General features: G+C 49.1%; 1 protein-coding gene across 1 annotated transcript in view; it reads right to left on the bottom strand.

Annotated features, from left to right (window-relative positions):
* The window catches only part of NUP160 (nucleoporin 160), a 498934-nt gene that overhangs the window by 13416 nt on the left and 462165 nt on the right, over positions 1–23353 (bottom strand). The window contains exons 34-35 of the mRNA XM_086959753.1: positions 17385–17510; positions 3794–3898 (exon numbers count right to left, since the gene is read on the bottom strand). Coding sequence (XP_086815879.1) covers positions 3794–3898; positions 17385–17510 — 231 coding nt within the window. The remainder of the gene's footprint in view (positions 1–3793; positions 3899–17384; positions 17511–23353) is intronic.

Genomic DNA, 23353 nt, shown 5'->3' with positions numbered 1-23353 from the left:
CACCCAGAATGTCACGATGATAGGCCTTCACCGCCGATCTATAGGCGAGTTTGGCCTCCCCATCATATTGAAGGCGCCAGGCCCGCTCAGCAACCTTACATTGACTGCGAGCCAGACGCAGCGCCTCCGTAAACCACGGTGCCGACTGCCGTATAACCGAGGACCGGGGGGTCACCCTTGGTGCAAGATCATCTAACCTCTCAGTCAGCCATAACTGCAGGGCCTCAGTGTCTCTTTCCGGATCCCCCGAGAGGGGGCAGGGATGTTCCGTGAGCGCCTGCTCCAACATATCTGGCGTCACTCTGTGCAGCGCTCTCGAAGCCGTTCTGGGCACCGTGGGGGCGCAGATGTCAGACCGCCCATTTTCCAACACGGAAAACCCAATCAGACTGTGATCCGACCAGAGCACCGGCCGTGTTTCGATGTCAACAATTGGGACAGAAGAGAACACTTGATCGAGGGTATGCCCTCTCTCGTGTGTGGGCCCTGACACAAACGGTGTCAAGCCGAGCGGAGATGTAATATCCAGCAGTTTGGCCCCATTCGGATCGTCCGTGACATCGAGATGAACGTTGAAATCGCCTGCCAGCAAGCAATGCTGTGCAGAAAGCGCCAGCTCCGAGATGGCAGTCTGTAGATCCTCCCAAAAGGAACCCACCGGGCCAGGGGGTCTGTAGACTAGCAGACCCTTAAGTGCTTGAACTGCTTGAGATATTGGAGCAGTTGCTCCATCTCATCCCAGTGTGCTGCCGTACCTAGTTAACCGGCCTCGTGTATTTGCGATGCGCCAGTGATTAGCAGCTTGAGCGGCTACACGTTTGCATGAAGCATCTATGAGCTTAGATTCTTTATCGGGGGAGGAGCATCAACAGATGTTTGTGAATTAGCTCCTTTGCAAGCGTTGGACACTACAAGGGAGTCAAGAGGCAGCAGACCTTTAATAAAGATAGGATCAGATGGCGAAGGTTTGTATTTTTTTAATCAACTCTTGGAGTCAAAATGCGTGCTCGCAGGGGGTCTTTGAAAAGGTCATTTGCATGCCTCATCATGCCCTTCAGCATAGGGAGTGTCTGAGTTGACCGGTGTGTGGCGTCAAGTGTCTCAAATAAAAAGTCCTCTCCTAACGATTCTATGTAATACCACGCCCTGATAAGCAACCTTCTCGTCAGGTGGGGAAGGCTTCACAGGGTAAAGGTCTAGGTCATTGTCTAATGGAGGGTCACATGTTGTAATCCTTCCATGGGTCTATAGGTAAAAGACCGGAGGTTAAATGTGGAGAGGAGGATGGAAATGGAGGAGATGGTGGAGCAGGATAAATAGGGCTGGTAGCCACATCCTCCTCCATCTTTAAAGGAATCTTATAGTGACAGTCCTCTGAAGGGAGCTTGCGTTTAACTGGAGATTTAGCATGAACATGTCCTATAACAGGATTGATATAAATCTTGTTTGGGATCCAGTTTGTGTTGAACAATGTCTAAATTAGAGTCAGAAGGTTCAAAACTGCGGTCTTGATTTCGGCACCAAAAGTTTAGATGCCGGGATGGGCTTGCTTATAGGAGCAGAAGGTTTCGGCTCCGCAATATGCTGTTCTTTCGGCATGGAGGATTTCGGCTCTGAACCAGATTTGAGTTTTGAACTGGAAGGTTTGAGATCCGAAGAGGATTTGGTCGACTCGGTCCCGAGCCGGCAGGTTTGACTGTTTTGGTGCAGAGCCGGAAGGTGGGGCATCGGAAACATTGTGTTGGTGCAGACCTTCACCAGAAGGCAGAGCTGGTGCCGAAGCATTATGAGTTTTGGGTATGGAATTAAGGGGCAAGGGGTAATTGGTACTCACAGCTCCCTGTCACAAAGGCACGTCTTCAGACTCCATCCAGAACCCAGTCCCGGAGGCACGTCTTCAGACTCCATGTCTACCCAGAGTTTTGAATCCGACCATGGAACAGAGATGGACTCGTCTTCTGCCGCTGACGCTTAGAAGTCTTCATGCTCAGATTCTTCACCGAAGATATCCGGAGTGCGTTGCATATTCTGATGTTGCATTTCACTATGTCGAGCCTGTTGATCCCGAAGTCTTATTGGACCAAAACAATTTACAAGAGCAGTCGTCTTCGTTGTGCTCCGGAGACCAGCAGAAGTTACGTACTTTATGTGAGTCGGAATGAGGATACTTAGCGTGGCATCGAGGACAGAATTTAAATGGAGTCCGTTCCATCGACAGAAGCCCAGACCAACGCAGTTAGGCCCGAAGGCCACCCATGAAGTTTTCCATCCAAAATAAAGGATTTGTTGGCAAAACAATACGCAGAGAAGTAGGAAAAGCGTACAAAACAATACCATCAAGGAGAGGATTGCACACTGAGCGGAACCCGAAGAAGGGTTTCGAATTGGAGCGCAGCAATGCACAGCCGAACCCGATGGCGGAAAAAATAATCTAACAATGGAGTCGATGCCCACGCGCACTATCACCGAAAGGAGGAGTCACCTTACCTCGTGACTTGAAAGACTTCGAGGAAAAAAAACTTGCAAACATCCGGACCCAAAATAGATAGCAGGAGTATGCAAAGCATGTGTATCTACATCATACATGCCTGCAACACAAATTTTGTAGCTAAGTGACTTGGTCAGGCCGTAGTGTATGGGTTCAAAGACAACAGCGTGTGATGGTCTCTAGTACGCTTCCTTCCCAACGCGCACTGCTGTAGAGACACTAAGGTGCGACAAGCCCCAGCACGCTGCCTTCTTGATGTGCACTGTGAGAGGCAGAACACATGGCGTATTCTGGCAACGCAGCATTTCCGATGGGTTTTGACAATGCTACTTTCCTTATGCGCATTGCTTAGCAGCAGTGTTAGGCCTTAGCAACGCAGCTTTCAAATAGCCCCGGTGAGTTTCAAGGGTGTCGACAGCGTTCTGTTGGTACTCCGTACCGAGCAGATCCTTAAATTAGCGCTTATAAACGCAGGCACTTAAACGCAAATAGTGCAGTGCTAAAAATATCTACAAAAACGTACAGTACCCGAATTTCAAATGTTCATGTAGTGCTATTCCCCCAACTTGTAAATATCACTTTTCCAGAGGTGGAGGTTACTTCGCCAATCTCTGCCCTCTGCGCACAGCTTATCGTTGCCAACATTTGTAGTAACTAGATGCAATCCTGGTTACTAATCTACTCTCACGTCACTGCCTGTTCCATATTTTAAAGTCTCTCTACAAATGCCTCTGGCTGCCTTTTGCTGGCCCACACATCTTCAAACCAGCTTCATAATTTAAAAAAGCCACTGGAACCCATGCTTATACCGCAGAGAAGCTTGCTTTAACTGGTGGTTCTCTGCACACCAGCCGCCAGTACACCACCAGATTGCTGATAAAGAGCAAAAAGGAAAACAACAAAGCAGCAGAACTTTCCCATCTTATGCGCCCAGGATCTGGAAAAACAAAGCTGTAGCCATCAGCACCGCCCCAACGCTGCTCCAGTTTAAGAACTCAAGTTACCAATTCGAAGAACGCTTATTGATCCACAGACCAGCTACCTCTCCTACTGCTCATTGGCGGTATGCTCACCTTTGACCCTGTACAGTGCTCTGCTGCCTTTTGGCGAGGTTTGTGCTACAGAAGTACCATCTTCATACATATAGACTACATGATGTACAATTCTTTGACAATGTTGCGTCTGTAGCACTGAAAAATGCCAGAATTATTGATGTAATACCTTTTTTAGGGCAATTTAATTTTGGATGAGATCTTTATTTTAATTTTTTTCCACTGAACGGTAGAGAGTGAAAGCCACACTTACCGCAATGCTGTGCTGGTTGGAAGGATTCTCACTCAGTGCTTGAAGCAGATGGTCGATGGCAGAGTAGGGTAACCACACCATGGGCGAAGCGCCAGAGAGAGGACGCTGAAAGAGAGTGAGCAACAGGGACCGTTATCAAATAGTAAATGCAAGAATAAGAGACATTGCCCAACCGAGGGGTACATTTGATGTGACACTGGTCACCCCAAGGAGCCCAATCGGTCCATACAATGCCCTATATCTCAAGCGTCCCCTTGCGGAACATGGCCTCATCACCTGGCCCTACCCCCCACCAAAAAAGGAAATCGCAATCCAAACGCTCACTGAAGTATCCTCTCAGGAACACAACAACTACATCTTGCAGATGACCATGAAAGGGGTACAACCGTTCGGTCCTTTTGGTCTGTCCACTCTGGAACGTCACCGCTCCACCCCAGGCAGGTGTCCACACAATGACACCACACTGCCGTCCAGCCAGGGGTCACTGCTCCCTCGGCCCATATGTCCGCACAGTGACTCCACACTGCCGTCCAGCCTGGGGTCACTGTTCCCTCGCCCCAGGCAGGTGTCCACACAGTGACACCACACTGTCCTCCAGCCAGGGGTAACTGCTCCCTCGCCCCAAGTGTCTGTTCAGATTCACCAATGTTCAGTTCCTGATCTGTGCACCTATGGACACTGGTGTTCCGTCCCATCCTAGTGTTAACTCTGGCAAACGACTGCTCTTTTTGTACAGATTCCTACTCTGGGATACTGCCGCGTCCTCCCCCAGGTGTCTACCAGGGATCACCACTATTATCACCCTCTGTCACGACCTTTGTCCACACAGGGACATCGCTCCACCCTTCCAGGTGTCCACGAGGAGACCCCAACATTCTTCTCAGGTGTCTACAACTGGACACAGCTACGTCCAACCAGGGTTTAAGCAGAGTGATCCTTGAGACGAAGTTGTAGGGCCTAATATTCACTCAACCAATCCCCTAGAGGGGGCACTGTACTTCCATCAATCTAGATTCACACCTCGGTAATACCAGCTGCACAAGTCGCTTCCCTTTGATGACGCTCTTTCCGGTGCATCCAGCAGATCCCTCACCTTGTGAATATTGCCAGGAGTGAGACGGGATTCAGAAAACTCTCAAGCAGGACTTCTGTGAACTTGTGAGTGGCGTTGGGCGAATCGGCACAGGCTTTGTTCCAGAAGTGGTGATGGAGCCACATATATGAGCCACCCTTGCGTGCTGCATCAGACAGTTGTGTCTGTGCCCTTAGCGGCAGGGCCCATCCAAATATTGGTATGCCCAGTTTTCCCATCTCTCATTGGGACTTTCTTTTAGAAAGAAAAACGCACTTCGTAGGGAGCTGGTTCTTTATATAGTGAACCAAAATAAGGTAGACCTTGTGAAGAGTCCAGGCAAACCCTAGCTGGTTCAGAGAGGCAGAAATGAGTGTGGGCAAGCATCTAGGCATATCAGAGATTAGTGCTAAGCATTTGTTGACACACACAGAGGCAATAAAGGAGACATAAGAATAAATCCGAGACCAATTTAGAAAAACAGGAGGTATTTTAATATACATTTTTATACCAAGCACCTTGTGATCAAATAAGTACTTTTTTTAAATAGCAATTTTAGCAGGTATGTAAAATGTTTACTTAAAATGTGTTTTTACATAGCAATGCTTTCCTATGGGAGAAAAGGCATATATTGCATACAGTTGTTTGTGATCGTTTTCTGGGGGTCTCCTTTGGGACTTGGGGGGGGGGGGGGGGGGGGGGGGGGGGGGGAGGGTCCAAGTGCCACCAGCAGTCAATCGTTACCTGCTCTGGGTAGTCCGGGTGCAGATGTGCTGGTAGAGTTAGTAACTGTGCAAGCTAAGCTGGTTGAAGGAAGGGGGCCCACCGTAAACAGGCTGCAGAGGGGGTCTGGGGACAAGTCCAGGAGCTCCCAACGTGGGGCTAGAGTAACCAGGGCCCTACGACCATGGGGCACAGCCGGTTTATCGGTACAGGGGCTGGGCTCCAGAGTATAGAGTAAACATGTTGGCTTGGCTTTGTGTATCACCATGGAAGTGGTAGATGTGCATCCAACGCCACATTGTACAGTGTGCATATTGTATTTTGTTTTGATATATGACTATTGAGAACTAAGGTTGATGTGCAAATCAAAATAGCAAATCCACCATTTTTTTTGTCCTAACCATGGAAGTGGGTCTCTGCTGTGCTGACGTCCCTTGACGGCTGCTTCGTCTAGGAGTTGTTGGAGCCTCGATTGGACTCTCCGGTCTGTTTCCTGTGCTGCTTCGGTTGGTCCTGGCGTCCTCTCACTCGGTAGGGTAACAGATCGGACCTTCGAAGGCACAGGTTTGTCTTCCTGGAGGGGATGCTGCGTCAGCTGACCGGGGAGCAGCAACTCTGTGAACTGGACATTGCTCTTCGGTGCCTGTATCCTGCAGGGGAGTAGCTCCTCTACTCCAAGTGAGACTTACTGGCAATTTGCGAAGGGCGGGCAGTCCCCTGGAGTTCTTGGAAGATGCTCAGCTGGAGGACGAGTCAAAGGGTCGCGAATGTCGAGAGCAGGCAGTGTTCGGCGCCAAAAGTTCACAGCAGTCTTCTGTTCTCGATTTTTCTTGCGGCTTTGTGTCCTCTTCGTCTCAATCAGTCGAATCAACATTCCTGGTGTCAGGGCATCCCCTAAATACACAATTTAGTGGCGTTAAGGGGATGGAAGGTTAGTAGCCAATGGGGTCCTCACCCTGGGGTAACTACACCCCCCTTAATGACCACTTCCTTTGGTGAGTGGGCATCACCCTGTCCCAGAATTTATAATTCAACCACACTTAAGATGGTGACATTCCTATTTTTGTGTTCACTTTAGACTGTTCACCTTGGAGGTATGTCCAGTACGGCAGGGCAACACGCCTCCTGCATAGCCCATTGTCCAGCATGTCCTGGTGCCAAATGGGCCAATGGCAGGGGTTGGCTTCTTCCCTGTCTGAGGAAGTCTTGGTTCGCACATCAAAGGCATCAGAGACCTTTGAAGCCTCTTGCCTTGATATGCTGATTTACTAGCCTTCCTGGGGGAGGTGTAAACACCTCCCACTAGAGTAGACATGGTCTCTTAACAGAGAGCGAGGCTCTCACTTCCTAGGGAGTCAGAAACTCGCCTGAGGTTGCAGGCTGGACTGAACCAGTCAGCCAACACACTAGAGGACTGGTATGGTTCAGGGGTACAGCTAATGGCATATGTTAATAGATACATCACTGGAATCGGTGTGGGTTTATTAATACGAGGTGGTCGATACCAAACAGCATATGTTTCAGTGAAGCCATTATGTAGCTGGTTAACTCTTTTTGAGCAGTGCCAAGTACATACCTAAAGATGGCTTCCCTGCTCACTTGTAAAATCCAGCAATGGACCTAGACATTACAGGGGCCTATCTGTTCATGGAGATATGACCTCCCATGCTATAACGCACCTGCCTTAGGGTTCCAAGGCCTGGGGTGCGATACATACAGCCCATGGAGTGTCTTTGGCATGGCACAAAGGAGTGTGTCATCCTGTGTTTCGAACATGGTTTGCATCGTATCACGCAGATGCACTCGCAGTCTGTGTGGATCCCTTCGGGGGCATAAGATACGCTGCAGCCCTTTAGTACCCGTTCCCTAGGTACCTGGGCTACCATTTGCTAGGGACTTTGAGGGGTGCTTAAGTCCATAGAACAATTAGGCATCACCTTATTTTAGAGAGGGCGCTCTGGATCGGAGGTTTGGTTAGCAGGCCTCGGTGCAATGTCAGAGTCATAAGTCAGCATTTATTAGCTAAAAAGGGGGCAAAAAGTGTGTGTGTTAAGGTGGGGAGGGGGTGGGGGGGTGGTTAAAAACTGCAACAATAGCCCAGTTTATTACAGTCCGCAGAAGGGGGGGGGGGGTAGACAAGGCAGCAGTGAGGAATCTGTGGTTAGACATGTATCCACAGAAGGAAAATGCTACTTACCAGTATGCATCTGTTCTTGGCATGTAGAGCTGCAGAGTTACACACTGTGCATAGATCGCCACCTAGTGTTGGGCCCGGATGTTTGCAGTTTGTTTTGTTGTTGAAAAGCCTTTGGAAGTCACGGGATAGGCGACTCCTCCTTTGGATCATACTGCGCATGGGCATCTGCTCCATCCCCAGATTGTTTTTCGCCAGTAGGGAAGTGATGGAGCTGTACAAGAGGTAGTGATGTCCATGTGATTTGTATCTAATTAAGATAATACTGGAACAGACAAAGGTAGCCGGGGAGGCGGGTGGGCGTCTGTAACTGTGCAGCTCTACATGCCATGAACAGATGCATACTGGTAAGTAGCATTTTCCGTTCGAGGCAAATCAGCTGCAGATCACACACTATGCTTGTATAGCCAGTACCCACACTTACTGGCACCACCAGTTATCTGTTGCAGTTGTTTGAAACAGTGTTTTTAGTACAGCCTGGCCCACAGTGGCTTGTTCAATTTGCACATCTACACAGTAATGCTTTGTGAACGTGTGCGGTGTAGGCCATGTGGCTGCTTTGCAGATATCCTCTAGGGGAAGGTTCCCTGAGAATGCCATTGAAGCCCTATCTTTCTTGTAGAATGGTCTTTTGGAGGAATTGTTAATGTACGTTTAGCTTTCTGGTAACATATCTGTTTGCATTTAACAATCCATCTGGCGATCCCTGATTTTGATATGGGGTTGCCTTTATGTGGCTGTGAAAAAGACACAAAAAAGTTGTTTTGTTTTACGAAACGTTTGTGTTCTTTCGATATAGTACAGTAATGCTCTTTTGACATCTAAGGTGTGTAGAGCTCTTTCTGCGACTGCTAGAAAAATACGGGCAGCTCAACTGATTGATTTAGATGGGAATGGAGAAATGACTTTAGGAAGGAATTTGGGATTAGTACGAAGAACCACTTTGTTATGATGCATTTGCAGAAAAGGTTCTTGAATTGTAAATGCCTGTAGTTCACTAAACCTTCTGAGAGAAGTAATTGCTACCAGGAAAGCTACTTTTCCAGGTTAGGAATTGCAATTCACATTTATGTAATGGTTCAAAGGGAGAACCCATCAACCTTGTAAGAACAATGTTCAGATTCCACACTGGTGCTGGTGGCGTTCTGGGAGGATTTTTCTTTTGAGTCCTTCCATGAAAGCTTTAATAGCTGGTACTCTAAAAAGAGACAGGTGTTGTCTGTTTTGTAAGTATGCTGCAATGGCAGCGAGGTGCAGTCTGATAAATGTATAGGCTAGTTTACACTTTTGAAGGTGTAATAGATATCTGATCTCTCCACGGTTCTCTGTTAATAGGCGTGGAGATAGATTTAGTTTTTGGTGTGTTACTACAGATATCTGCAACCGCGTGGTGTACCAAGGTTGTCTAGCCCAAGTTGGAGCGACTAGAATGAGTGTCAGGGAATGTTGTTGTAGTTTGCGCACCACTAACGGAAGTAGTGGGAGAGGAGGAAAAGCGTACGCAAATAGTTTTGACCAATTCATCCATATCGCATTGCCTTTGCACAATGGGTGTGGGTATCTGGCGGCAAAGCTTGGGCATTTTGCGTTTTCGTGGATGGCAAAGAGGTCTATCTGAGGTTGTCCCCACATTTGAAAAAACGGATGAAGAACTTGCGGATGAAGTTCCCACTCGTGGATCTGCTGTGTTTGTCGACTGCAGAGAGTGTGTTTCCCCTTGTTTGTTTATGTAGTACATAGCTGTCATATTGTCTGTGCGGACTAAGACAGATTTGCCTGACACTTACATGTGAAATGTTTTTAGGGCTAGAAACACGGCTAGCAACTCCAAATGATTGATATGGAGTAACTTTTGTTGCGGTGTCCACCTGCCTTGCATGGTGTGATGCAGTAGGTGAGCTCCCCAGCCGGAAAGCGGTGCGTCCGCTGTCATGACTATTTGAGGAACTGGCTCTAGAAACGGTCGTCCCTGGAAAAGGTTTTTGGTGTTCCACCATTGCAGAGAACGATGAGTCAGACCGTCTACCCAACCCTAGGCCTGTTAGTTGACATTGAGCCTGGTTCCATTGGCGTGCTAGGCACTCTTGAAGTGGACGCATTTGCAGTCTTGCATGAGGTACTACAAATATGCAAGATGCCATCACCACAACACTCGAGCTGGTAGCGAGTGTTGTGGTTTGAATTTTATTAGGAGAGTTTGTACACTTGTTATCCTGGCTGGAGAGGGATAAGCTAGTGTTAGTTGGGTGTTTATTGTAGCGCCGAGATACTGTTGTATGTGCGAGGGGTTGCAGATGCGATTTGGTGTGATTTACTGTGAATACCAAGTTGTGAAGCAGTTGAATAGTAGCGTGAGTGTTGTACACACTGGTTGTACGAGCTGGCTTTTATGAGCCAGTCGTCTAGATATGGGAAGACATGAATATGTTATCTTCTTAAGTGTGCTGCTACTACCGCTAGGCATTTTGGTAAACACCCGTTGCGCTGTTGTGACTCCAATGGGAGCACTTTTGAACTGGTAGTGCTGCCCGTCTAGCACAAATCTGAGATATTTTCTGTGCGCTGTGTGTATGGGAATATGGAAGTATGCGTCCTTGAGATCTAAGGTGACCAGGAAGTTGTTTAGTACCAGAAGTGGAAGGAGTTGTTGGAGTGTGACCATGTCAAAATGATCCGACTGTATATAAATGTTTAGAGGTCTGAGGTCTAGGATGGGTCTTAAAGAGCCGTCCTTCTTTGGTATTAAGAAATATAGGGAGTATACTTCTTTGTTTTTCTGATGCTCTGAACTATTTCTATTGCATTTTTCTGCAGGAGAGATATTACCTCCTGTCTGAGCAGTGTTAAATGTTCCTGTGACATTGGACGTTGCCTGGGTGGTATGGGTTTGGGGGGTGGATGTTAGTTGTAGACAGTAACCTGACTGAATTATTGGGAGCACCCACCTGTCTGATGTGATATTTTCACAGGCTGGCAGGTATTTGTTGTAGTCTTCCCCCCAACAGGAGTGGAATGGGGAAGGGAATCATTGGGCAGGGGTAGAGGCAGAGCGGGAGTTGTTATTTTTACCTCTGCCTTTGTTATTGTTACCCCTGTAACCACCCCTTTGGTAGCCCTTGCTGTAAATGGACTGTGTAGAGGCATTGTACGAGGTAGAAGCTGTGTCCGAAGAGTACCCCCTGGTGGCGCCTCGATAGGATGAGCGACAAAATGAATGTCTGGGATCCTGCCACTGCAGGGCTCCCATAGATTTGGCGGTATCTGTATCCTTTTTAATTTTTTCAAGTGATACATCTACGTTAGGTCAAAATAGGTGTTGCTCATCAAAGGGTTGACTAAAAATGGCACTTTGTACTTCAGGTTTGAACCTTGATGTGCGTAGCCAGGCATGTCTACGTAATAGGACGCTGGTGCCCTAGATGCAGTATCTGCTGCATCCAGTGCACACCAAATAGAGGTGTTTGTAATGTTTTTCCCCCTCTTGTATGAGCTTGTTTGCTCTATCCTTGTACCGGTCAGGGAGGTGCCTCATTAGTGACTCCAGCTCATCGTAATGTGCCCTGTCATATCTGGCTAGCAGTACCTGTGTACTGGCGATACGCCACATGTTTGCTGCTTGAGACGCTGTTCTTTTGCCTGATGAGTCAAGTAGCTTAGACTCCTTATCTGGTGGTGCAGCCTCAACGGATGTTTTGTGAGTTTGCTCTCTTGCGTGCATTGGAAACTACAAGTGAGTCTAGTGGTACTGGGCCTTTAATATAGGCCTGGTCTGATTGGGCAGCTTTATATTTTTTTCTCTATCCGAGGGTTAATGATCCGAGTTCTGACTGGTTCTTTGAAGACTTCAGGGGCATGCTTGATCACTCCTTTGAGCACGGGTAAAAAGGATGAAGACCTTTGTGCATTATCGAAAGTATCCATCAGGAAGTCTTCCCCAACAGGGTCTGTGTAAATATCTGCCCCATGATAATGTGCAGCCCTGTGGATTAATTCATTAAACCCTATAGTGTCTTCTGGTGGGGAAGGCCTTGAGGGTACATGTCATCCTGAGGGACATTTGGGACATCTGGGGTTGTATAATTGTCCCACAAGTCTGGGGATCCTGTGGGCGTTGTTGGATCCAGTGTGTTACACCCCCCCCCCCCCCCCCCCCCCCCCCCCCCCCCTATTGTCAGACCTATTATCCCGGTGTGGTGTGATAGGGGATGCTGGAGAATGCTGTGGTACAAGAGGTGGTGGTGATGGTACAGGCGAGAGAGAAGGGAAGGCGGTCTTAAGGGAGAGGTATGATTGCACATTGTTGTCCTGGAAGAGTCTTCGAGGTATCACGAGATAGGTGGCTCCTCCCCTGGACTAGTAGCCATGTCCTTCTCTGAATGCAGAGCTGGAGCTGGTGCGTCCAGTGGTCGCTTTTTTGAAGCCAAAATCATCTGTCCAGTGATTGGATCTTTAGCCAGAGTCTTTTGAGCAGGGTCTGGATAAAGTAAGTCCTCTGCAGGAGGTCTTTTGGTGTGGAGGAAGGTTTTGGCACCTAAGCGGTTTGTTTTGTTTTTTGGCAAAAAAACGGGAAACAGGAGAAGTAGGAGTCTTTTTCGGCTCTGAAGCTTTTTTCGGTTCCGAGGGTTTTTTCGGCTCCGGTATGTTTTTGGATCCAATGGTTTTTTCGAATCCGAAGCGGGTTTGCTTGGTTCAGACCTGGGTTTCTGTGCCGAAGGAGTAGTGGTATGTTTCGGTGCTGATGTTTTGGATGTCGGCGTAGCCGGTGAAGTTGTCTTTTTCGGTGCTGGTAAATGTGCGCCAGCACCGTGCGAAGGCCGACTCGAGCCCGAGTCGCCTGAAGGCTTCATTAGCGTCTTAGCCGGGTCCGAAGGTGGGGCAGTAGAAGCAGTGTGTCGGTGTGCACCCGAGCCCGAGGGCGAGGGTGTGACCGGGGCCTTCTTTGGGTGTGTCCAGGAAGGGTCGGGGTCGACGGTCTTGCTTACGACCCTCTGTGCTGGAGTGATGTCCTCGACTTCGGAGTCTTCTGCCCCGGAATTGCTGTCGATGTCGTGTTGTTCTGGAACGTTGATGCCTTCCTCGAAGTTGTCGTCCGGAATCGAAGCTGAAGATCAAGCCATTGTTCGCCTCGCTCTCCGGTCCCGGATAGTCTTCTTGGAGCGGAAAGAGGCACAAGAGGAACAGTCTTTGGCCTTGTGCTCCGGGGAGAGACCAAGGTTACATACTTCATGAAGGTCGGTGGGAAAACTTCGTCCCACATTGAGGACACTTTTTAAATGGCGTCCGTTCCATTAGCTGGAGTCGAGGCCTAGTTAGGCCCAAAGGCCGTCGACGATGACCGGAATCGAAGTTTTCGGTGTTGAAGAGTAGCGTCGACTGGAAAAGTGTTCAAAACTTAATTTCTGTAAGTTGGTGAGGATTGCGCGCCGAAGGAAATCGGTTCCAACACGGAGCGCTGGAAACAGATACGAACCCGGTGGCGGAAAAAAACAATCTGGGGATGGAGCAGATGCCCATGCGCAGTATCATCCAAAGGAGGAGTCACCTATCCCGTGACTCCGAAAGACTTTTCTACAACAAAACAAACTGCAAACATCCGGGCCCAACACTAGCAGGCCATCTATGCATAGTGTGTAATCTGCAGCTCATATGCCTTCAACAGAGTGTTATCGAAGGTAAGCAACTTGTATTGACCACCTGTGTCTTGTACATCACTGTATTTCAGAATATTATGAAGGGACACGGTTTCTGAAGGATACTTCTAACCACAGATACCTCACCTTCTAAACAGATCCCAAAGCAGTACCTCCCAAGGTGGTGGGTCTGTGAAATGGCTCAAACCGAAACATCCTGTAGGGCCAAACTGGCAAAATACCCATCTTGTCTAACCTGTAAACATAACATAACACGTGTATTTGTAAAGCGCACGTTCACCCAGAGGTCTCTTGGCGCTGAATAACAGATGTTCATTGTTACCCAGCTCAAGTGTTTTGTGAATGTGTTCACTGATGCACTAGCAGTAGCCTGACCGATATCCAGGACATGCACTGTGTGTGTGAAAGCAGCGGTAACAGCCTTGGTTTGAGTAGAAACAACCCTTCTCTTCAGAGCGCCGCCTTCTTGGCCAGTGCATACCACATTTTAATGTAAAGGAGAATCTATTTTGAGATGGTTCTTTTCTTTGCCTCCGAGAAACCAACAAACAACTGAATGTCCACCAGTTGGTCTCTTGTCCGCTCAAAGTAGAGGAGAGTGCTCGTTAGGGGTCTATGCGATGGAGTCTTGGGTCCTCTTTGAGGGGTTGGGAGGGACCAATAATGCCAGCAGGGTGATAGCCTGCCCTGCATGAAAAGGCTTCACTTATTTCGGCAGGAACGCAGTTTGAGTTCTTAACCCCAGTTTGTCTGAAAAAAGTGGTCTACAGTGGTTGGACTAAGAGGGCCTGAAGCTCACTTACAAGAAGAGCTGATGTCATCGCAACCAGAAGAACAAGGACCCAAGACCTCACCCGCCCTGGGGCGGAGCCCCTGGCACAGGACCCAAGACCTCACCCACCCTGCTTGTTGAAGTACCAGATTACTCTGGTGTTCTCCACGAGAACATGAAGCAGCCTGCCCCTGGAGTTCAGCGGGAAGGACTCACCGCTTCAACTGGAGACGGGGCGCAGGAGACCAGATTCCTCTGCCTATCTACCCCACATGGCCTCCCAGCCCTGTAGTGATGAGACGGTTACCATAATTATTTCTGATCGGGTTAGAGAGAGGGGTCTGCCCCATGTCCAGCATTCACCCCTGCAGAACTCTTGCAGTCCACTCAGACACCGGAATGGAATCTGACAGGTTACCCTGGTGCTGGGCCCAGTAAGACTTAAGATCCCACTGCAGAGCCTGCATATGCTAAGGAATGTCATCAGCAAGCAGGATACAGGGGGCAGGCAGGCCAGAAAACCTCAGACTTATCCGAGCTGAGACCCAGGAAAGAGTCAAACATTGGGATCATAGACGTAATGTCCTGGAGTCGCTGGTCCAAAGGAAAGGTCAGAAAGCACACCGTATCCAGGACGGCTCAGATGAAGTAGAGTCGCTGCAAGAGAGTCAGGTGTGACTTTGGCATCTTGATTGAGAACCTCAAAGATGTCATGAGGTTCGTCGTTGTCTAGAGGTGGTCCACGACGGACAGTGGGGAGCTATCCTTCAACTGCCAGCCATCGTGGTAAGGGAAGGTCCCGCCCCACCACCACCATCCACACACATGGGCAATGCCATCATGTTTGTGAGCACCGGAGGGGCATTGGTGAAGCTGAAAAGGAGCACGGCAAACTGACTAATCTTGTGGCCCATCTTGAACTGCAGGGAGTGCAGGCGGCCTGCACAACATGGATGAGAAAATAGGCATCCTGCAAGTTCAACACCCCCATTCAGCCTCTGGGATCCAGAGAAGAAAGGCCTGGGCTAGCGCAGGTATTTTGATTTGTCCTTGCGCAGGACTGGTATAAAATAGGACAAAGGCCTTCGCCCTTTTGTGGCCGAAGGAAGTAGCGAGAAGAACATCCAGTTCCTACTTCCGAGGCTGGCACCCTTTCTATGGCTCCTTTGGCTAAATAAAAGAGTCTTCACCTCCTGGCTGGGTCGTTTGCCGGAATGGTGCCAAAAAGGTTTAGGAACACGGTGCGGCTCTCCTTAAAACCCTCCAGGGCATCGTATGCCGCGGATACCATTGGAAGACTTGTCCACTAAAGATCAGAGCAGTAGAGGAGGGTCTAGAGGTCCTGGAGCTGGATATGGATTCCTATTATAATGGAGAAACTGCTCAAGGCTCTGGACCTTTCCAGCCTCGTATTGTTACGTGAAGGTGGGGGTGTGAGCATATGTTTCTCTATTCGTTGAGCACTACTTGGTGGCTCCTCTCTGGGTTCTCTTCCTACGGTTTCGATACACTTTGTATTAATTGCATTTTTTTTTCACAGCCTTGAGAAAGCCCAGGCTTAATTTGTCACGAAGGGCGAAACACATGTCGGCTGTTCCTTTTTCTAAAAGAGTAAAATTCTTGCACAATGAAATGACAAAGAGGCTGATGCCAATAAAACTACTTATATTCAAACTGCTTTTTGATTATTGTCCTGTGTTACATAAAAGGAATTATCCAATTGGCTGAATCTGATTACGTGGAAAAGAGAAACATATGCTCACGCCCCCACTTGTCCATTAAAGATGCGTGTGGATTTCATCTAGGTGTGGCCCCTGAGCAGCACGCTTGTCCCAGTAGCCTTTTTGAACCAATCATTGGTTTCCAGGTCTCCATCTGGCTGGTTCTGGTCAAAGTAAAAGAAAAATGTGTATTGTGGGCACACAGCTGCACAGTATACGACGAGTGTCGGAGGGAATGAGTATATGGACTGTGTGATGGTGGAGGTGGATTTGGCTCGGAGTATGAGACCACATTGTGTCTCCTCTTCCATGAACCAGCACGGAATTTGCTGCTGAAACCAAACTCCCCACAGACGCTGGTACAGAAACCGGAGCAGGTTCAAGGGGCAAAGACTAAGCCAAAAGTTAGTTCACCAGCCGTAACCCAAATAGAGGCCCCTGTGGATATTTTGGGCCCAAAGCATTCCAGAGGGAGACGGAAGCGTGCCATAGATGGCCGGCATGGCCGCACGAAAGGTTTCAAACCTGCTGTAATGTCACCAACAGACTTTGGAACTCAGAGGGCATTGGAATCAACTGACCACTCAGTCAAAAGTGAGGGAAACCTAGAGGTACAAAGACAACCTTGCCTCTTCTCTGGAGAACAAGAGTGGCAGGAAGGGGTTTGGACTTCTTGTATTTTTCCTGGACTTACTCAAATATTTAGACCGCCAAGATGATATCTGTGTGGGTCATCTTTGGGAGTGGGTCCAAACTCTTGACTTTGACCTGGGGCAGGACCAGTGTGGATTCCTGCTGTTCTTCGCTACATAAAGCTTTGCATCCACAAATGGCCTTGGGATTTACCTGGGTGCAGTCGCCGCTGCACTGAACCCAAACACCAGAAAGACAACTTATAGGGATCCGATACAGACGCAGGTTTGCAACAGTCCCTACATCCTGCATCCTTATGGGTGACATGTTACCATGGCACTAGAAAATGACTGAAGAGAATAAAATCACTTTGCAGAGTGAAGAAAGAGAGGGGTGCAGCTCCAGGTCTAAACGTGCGCCAAAAAAGGAATGGATGTCAGCCTGCAAGGGTAGCGTTTGTATGCAGCTCCATTCCTCACTTGAGGAGCGGAAGGTGCGGAGCTGCACAGGAGAGCTGCTTTTTGAGTTATAAGACCCATTCTAGCACACGGGGAGAAATTCACAAGGTCAGGAATCTGTGATGAGATGTATGCATTGTAGAAGTGCTTCAGAGGCACCAGCTTCTGAAGCCAATCAGGTCTTGGGGCTCTGAAATTTGTGTTCATTTCCTTAGAGCCGGTACAGGGTGCTTGATCTTGTAGCAAGTCTGCCTTATTTTACCAACCCACTCGGGACACTAGCTTATACCGGGCCAGCTTCAGCATACAAAGCATTTCTATGATGCAGCACAGTGGATAAGCGCCAGAAACACCTCGAGGCACTCACCTCGATTCCAAAATACTGATGTCCTTTTCCCAGTAATGCATCCACGTACTCCAAGATCAACTCTGCAGCTTCGCTCAGGAGGTCATAGTTCAGGTATAAGCGGAGCAACTCCGCGGTATCCACAGCCTGGGGAGAGACAAATGGCCATTTTATTGTGTTAGAACCTATAATCAATTCCTAACCAAAACCTTTAAGAAGAAATTTCTGAGAGCATCGGAAAAAATCACAAACTCATACATTCAGGAACTAGTAATTAAGGAGTCTGATCAGGGACAGGGACCCAGCACATGGGTGTCCGACACCCTGTGCCTACGAGAGTAGGTAGTGGGCAAGACTGTACCAACAGGGCTTGAGTAGGCAAGGCAGCCTAGCACTCCAAGGACCTTCCCCTTATGATGTATTCCAATTAATTTATTTTTGCTTCAGCCCAGGCAGGAGAACCGGCTGCCATCAGATCTGGACTATTGGAAGCGTCTCAGGGCTGAAAAAGGATGTGTTACTTACCTGTTGCAATAGTTCAGCAGCTTATCATCCGATTTCCATTTACCAGTGGCCAACCAGCTTATCTAGTGCAGCTCTATGGTACATCACGTCTAGACCCACAATGTCCTAGGTTTCAATCCATCTTCAGACCACGTTTGGCATTCATGAAACAGACTCAAAACACGGTGAGCTATCCAACAGTGAGGTTGGGAAGACCACACTATCTGGGAGTCAGTGGGCACAAGGCAGGGTTTCGCATTAATGCGCCCATTGAACATTGGTGTACTAGTGAACTTAGACTGGAAAATAGGTCCTAATAGGCCCTTGTAAGGAAACAGGATTTTTGCAGGTTTACGCCGACTTCTGCATCCATTTAGATTACTAAGTACAGGTGAATTGGCTCGGAAATACTCAGCCTAGCTAAACAGGACTCAAAGCATGTGCTCTGACCCTTAAAATGGTGCATGTTTAATTGACTTGTTCCCAATTGGCATAGCCTAACTTACTTGTAAGTCCCTAGAATATGGTACCAGGGGTACCCAGGCCTGTAAATCAGAGCATCCCCCGGGACAGCAGCACTTGTGCCATCCTGAGTGGTACAAGGTAAAACATGGCTTCCAGTCTGCCACTGCAGACAGGAAGGGTCATTTATAACTGCTAACTCGACTTCGCCATTTGAAGTAACGGCAAAGCACAAACGCCCTTTAGGTCTTGCCTGGGCAGCGCTTGCGATGTCTCTTCGAGAATACATGCTGTATTCAGGATATGGGCATTAAGCTCCGCCTATCTTTACAATTGGCTCCTCTTCCGGTCTTTTGTAAATGATGGCTTTGTCAATAGGCTTAGTAGTGCCTCCTTAGTACCTGCCGCTCTTCAGTTACCTCTCATAAAGACAGCCCCTCTTACTTGTGTCCTTACACTGGAGCTTTATTTAGCAGTTCCTGAGAACTATTTATTCCATTAAACAGCACTCCCGGGAGCAATCGTTGCCATTTCTTGTTTCACATTTCAGACATTCATTTCTCCCTCAGCGCGGCACCCACCTCATGGCCACTTTGCCGGTCATGAAATAATTTTTTCCACATTTAAGACGTTTATTTCTTTCAGCGCAGCACACATCTCATGGTTGTCGCGCAGTTCAGTAACTTTTTCCCCTGAAGCTGAATTTTAATGTGACTTCTGGTTTCTACCCAAAAAAAATGCAAAAAAGCTATTGCCTTTCACGTAAAAAAGGAGCAAGGTAGAGATATCCATCTAGTGGTTGAGTTATAGTGTGTGAAACCAGAAAACCTGGAATCTGCCCCGTTGCCTTTGTTTGAAAACGGTAGCGTCACACTCTGCATCTTACAGAGCTATCCAGTCTGCTCTTCTCCTCACTCTCCTTCCTGGTGCCTCACGCTGCTCTTCTCCTCACTCTCCTTCCTGGTGCCTCACGCTGCTCTTCTCCTCACTCTCCTTCCTTTTGCCTCAAGCTGCTCTTCTCCTCACTCTTCTCCGTCCTTCTGCCTCACGTTGCTCTTCTCTCCTTTCTTCTGCCTCACGCTGTTCTACTCCTCCTCACTCTCCTTCCTTGTGCCCCACGCTGCTCTTTTCCTCACTCTATCCTTGTGCCTCACGCTACTCATGTCCTCACTCTCCTCCCTTGTGCCTCACGCTGCTCTTCTCCTCCTCACTCCCCATCCTTTTGCTTCATGCTACTCTTCACCTTCTAACTCTCCGTCCTTGTGTCTCTCGCTGCTCTTCTCTCTTCTTCCTTCTGCCTCATGCTGCTCTTCTCCTCCTCACTCGCCTTCCTTTTGCCTCAAGCTGCTCTTCTCCTCACTCTTCTCCGTCCTTCTGCCTCACGCTGCTCTTCTCTCTTCTTCCTTCTGCCTCACGCTGCTCTACTCCTCCTCACTCTCCTTCCTTGTGCCCCACGCTGCTCTTTTCCTCACTCTATCCTTGTGCCTCACGCTACTCATGTCCTCACTCTCCTCCCTTGTGCCTCACGCTGCTCTTCTCCTCCTCACTCCCCATCCTTTTGCTTCATGCTACTCTTCACCTTCTCACTCTCCGTCCTTGTCTCACGCTTCTCATCTCCCCACTCTCCTCCCTTGTGCCTCACGCTGCTCTCCTCCTCACTCTCCTCCCTTGTGCCTCACGCTGCTCTTCTCATTCTGTCCATGTGCCTCACACTGCTCATTTCCCTTGTGCCTCCTGTTGCTCTCCTCCTCACTCTCCTTCCTTGTGCCTTACGCTGCTCTTCTCCCCTCTCCTTCCTTGTCCCTCACGATGCTCTTCTCCTTCTCACTCTCCTTCCTTGTGCCTCAGTCTTCTCCTCACTCTCCTTCCTTGTGCCTCACGCTGCTCTTGATCTCACGCTCCTTCCATGTGCCTCACGCTGCTCTTCTCCTCACTCTCCTCCCTTGTGCCTCACTCTGCTCTTCTCCTCACTCTCCTCCCTTGCGCCTCACGCTGCTATTCTCCTCACTCTCCGTCCGTCCTTGCGCTGTTCTCACTCTCCTTCTTTGTGCCCTACGCTCTTGCTTCTCCTCACCTTCCTCCCTTGTGCCTCATTCTGCTCTTCTATTCACTCTCCTTCCTTGTGCCTTCTGCTGCTCGCCTCCTCACTCTCCTCCCTTCTGCCTCCTGCTGCTCTTCTTCTATCTCTCCTTCCTTGTGCCTCACGCTTTTCTCCTCAGTCTCAATCCTTGTGCCTTCTGCTGCTCGCCTCCTCACTCTTCTCCCTTGTGCCTCACGCTGCTCTTCTCATTCTGTCCTTGTGCCTCACACTGCTCATTTTCCTTGTGCCTCACGCTGCTCTTCTCCTCACTCTCCATCCTTTTGTTTCATGCTACTCTTCACCTTCTCACTCTCCTCCCTTCTGCCTCACGCTGCTCTTCTCCTCACTCTCCTTCCCTGTGCCTCATGCTGCTCTTCTCCTCACTCTCCATCCTTTTGTTTCATGCTACTCTTCACCTTCTCACTCTCCTTCCCTGTGCCTCATGCTACTCTTCACCTTCTCACTCTCCTTCCCTGTGCCTCATGCTGCTCTTCTCCTCACTCTTCTCCGTCCTTGTCTCACGCTTCCCTTCTCCTCACTTCGACCTTGTGCCTCAGGCTGCTCTTCTCCTCACTCTCCTCTCTTGTGCCTCAGGCAGCTCTTCTCCTCACTCTCCTTCCTTGTGCCTCCTGCTGCTCTTATCCTCCTCACTCTCCTTACCTGTGCCTCATGCTGCTCTTCTCCTCACTCTCCTCTCTTGTGCCTCACGCTGCTCTTCTCCTCACTCTCCTTCCTTGTGCCTCATGCTGCTCTTCTCCTCACTCTCCGTCCTTGTGCCTCACGCTGCTCTTCTCCTCACTCTCCTTCCTGGTCCTTCACGCTGCTCTACTCACTCTCCTCCCTTGTGCCTCACGCTGCTCTTCTCCTCACTCTCCTTCCTGGTCCTTCACGCTGCTCTACTCACTCTCCTCCCTTGTGCCTCACGCTGCTTTTCTCACTCTCCTTCCTTGTGCCTCATGCTGCTCTTCTCACTCTCCTTCCTTGTGCCTCATGCTGCTCTTCTCACTCTCCGTCCTTGTGCCTCACGCTGCTCTTCTCACTCTCCGTCCTTGTGCCTCACGCTGCTCTTCTCACTCTCCTTCCTTTTGCCTCGTGATGCTCTTCTCCTCACTCTCCTCCCTTGTGCCTCACGCTGCTCTTCTCCTCACTCTCCTTCCTGGTCCTTCACGCTGCTCTACTCACTCTCCTCCCTTGTGCCTCATGCTGCTTTTCTCCTCACTCTCCTTCCTTGTGCCTCACGCTGCTCTTCTCACTCTCATCCCTTCTGCCTCAGGCTGCTCTTCTCACTCTCCGTCCTTGTGCCTCACGCTGCTCTTCTCCTCACTCTTCTCCATCCTTGTACCTCACGCTGCTCTTCTCACTCTCCATCCTTGTGCCTCACGCTGCTCTTCTCACTCTCCTTCCTTATGCCTCACGCTGCTCTTCTCCTCACTCTGTCCTTGGGCCTCACGCTGCTCTTCTCCTTACGCTCTGTCCTTTAGCCTCACGCTGCTCTTCTCCTCTTCACTCTCCTTCCTGATGCCTCACGCTGCTCTTCCCCTCACTCTCCTTCCTTGTGCCTCACGCTGCTCTTCTCACTCTCATCCCTTCTGCCTCACGCTGCTCTTCCCCTCACTCTCCATCCTTGTGCCTCACGCTGCTCTCCTCCTCACTCTGTCCTTTAGCCTCACGCTGCTCTTCTCCTAACTCCTTCCGTGTGCCTCACGCTGCTCACCTGTATCTGTTACAGCAGTTTGTGAGAGAGTTTTAAGGACAGCTTGGCCAACTGCAGCTTGCTGCTTGGCTTGCACATCAACACAGTTGTGTTTAGTGAAGGTGTGTGTTGTAGACCATGTTGATGCCTTGCAGATGTCTTCTAGGGGGATGTACCCTGCTCTAGCAGTAGGTCTTCTGGCTTCTTTAGTCTGGTGGGAGGTTAAGGTAACCAAACTTTAAGACTTCAGGAGCCAGATCGCCAGATTCAGTTGACTTGGATCTGGATGTCTGATGTCTCCATGGTTCTGCGTTAGCATGGATGGTGTTGGAGATAGTCTTTGGCGTGGAACTAGAGAGAGTTCTAGTAGTGTGGTGAACCACGGTTGGCGTGCCCATGTGGGAGCTACCAGGATCAGTTTGAGAGACTGTTGTCTGAACTTTCGTACCACTGGTGGTATTAGCGGTGTTGGCGGAAAAGAGTACGCAAATCTGCCTGACCAGTTCATCCATATCGCATTGCCCTTGGACAACGGGTGTGGAAACCTGGCGGCGAAGGTTGGGCATTTTGCGTTCTCGTGTGTGGCAAACAGATCTATGTCTGGATGACCCCACTTGTGAAAGAATGTTTGAAGAACTTGCAGATGTAGTTCACATTCGTGAATCTGTTGTGTCTGTCGAATTAACAGATCGGCTATCTGATTGTGAACTCCTGGAAGGTGTTCTGCAAGCAGATATATGATTTTTGGAATGGCCCATCTCCAAATGTTTTGTGAGAGCTGTGACAGTTGCAGGGAATGTGTGCCTCCTTGTTTTTGTATGTAGTACATGGCTGTCATGTTGTCCGTCTGGATCAAGACCGCTTTGTTTTGTATGTGCACTTGGAAGGACTTTAGAGCCTGGAAAATTGCCAGCAACTCTAGGTGGTTGATGTGAAGCACCTTTTGTTGAGCGGTCCATCTTCCCTGAGTCATGAGGTGGAGCAGATGGGCTCCCCATCCTGTGAGGGATGCATCTGTTGTCAGCACTATTTGTGAAACTGGCTCGAGGAACAGCCACCCTCTGGATACGTTTTTGGTGTTAGACCACTGCAGAGAGCGAGGTGTGCTGCTGTCCACCAACACCAGATCTGTTAGTTGTCCTTGTGCCAGATTCCACTGATGTGCTAGACATTCCTGTAACGGACGCATTTGCAGTCTTGCATGTGGTACAATAAAAATGCAAGATGCCATCATGCCTATTAGTTGCATGA

The sequence above is a fragment of the Lissotriton vulgaris genome, chromosome 2_2 (genome assembly GCF_964263255.1).
Source record: "Lissotriton vulgaris chromosome 2_2, aLisVul1.2, whole genome shotgun sequence".
Classification (NCBI taxonomy): Eukaryota; Metazoa; Chordata; class Amphibia; order Caudata; family Salamandridae; genus Lissotriton; species Lissotriton vulgaris.
This window is presented reverse-complemented; position numbering and strand designations above follow the sequence as displayed.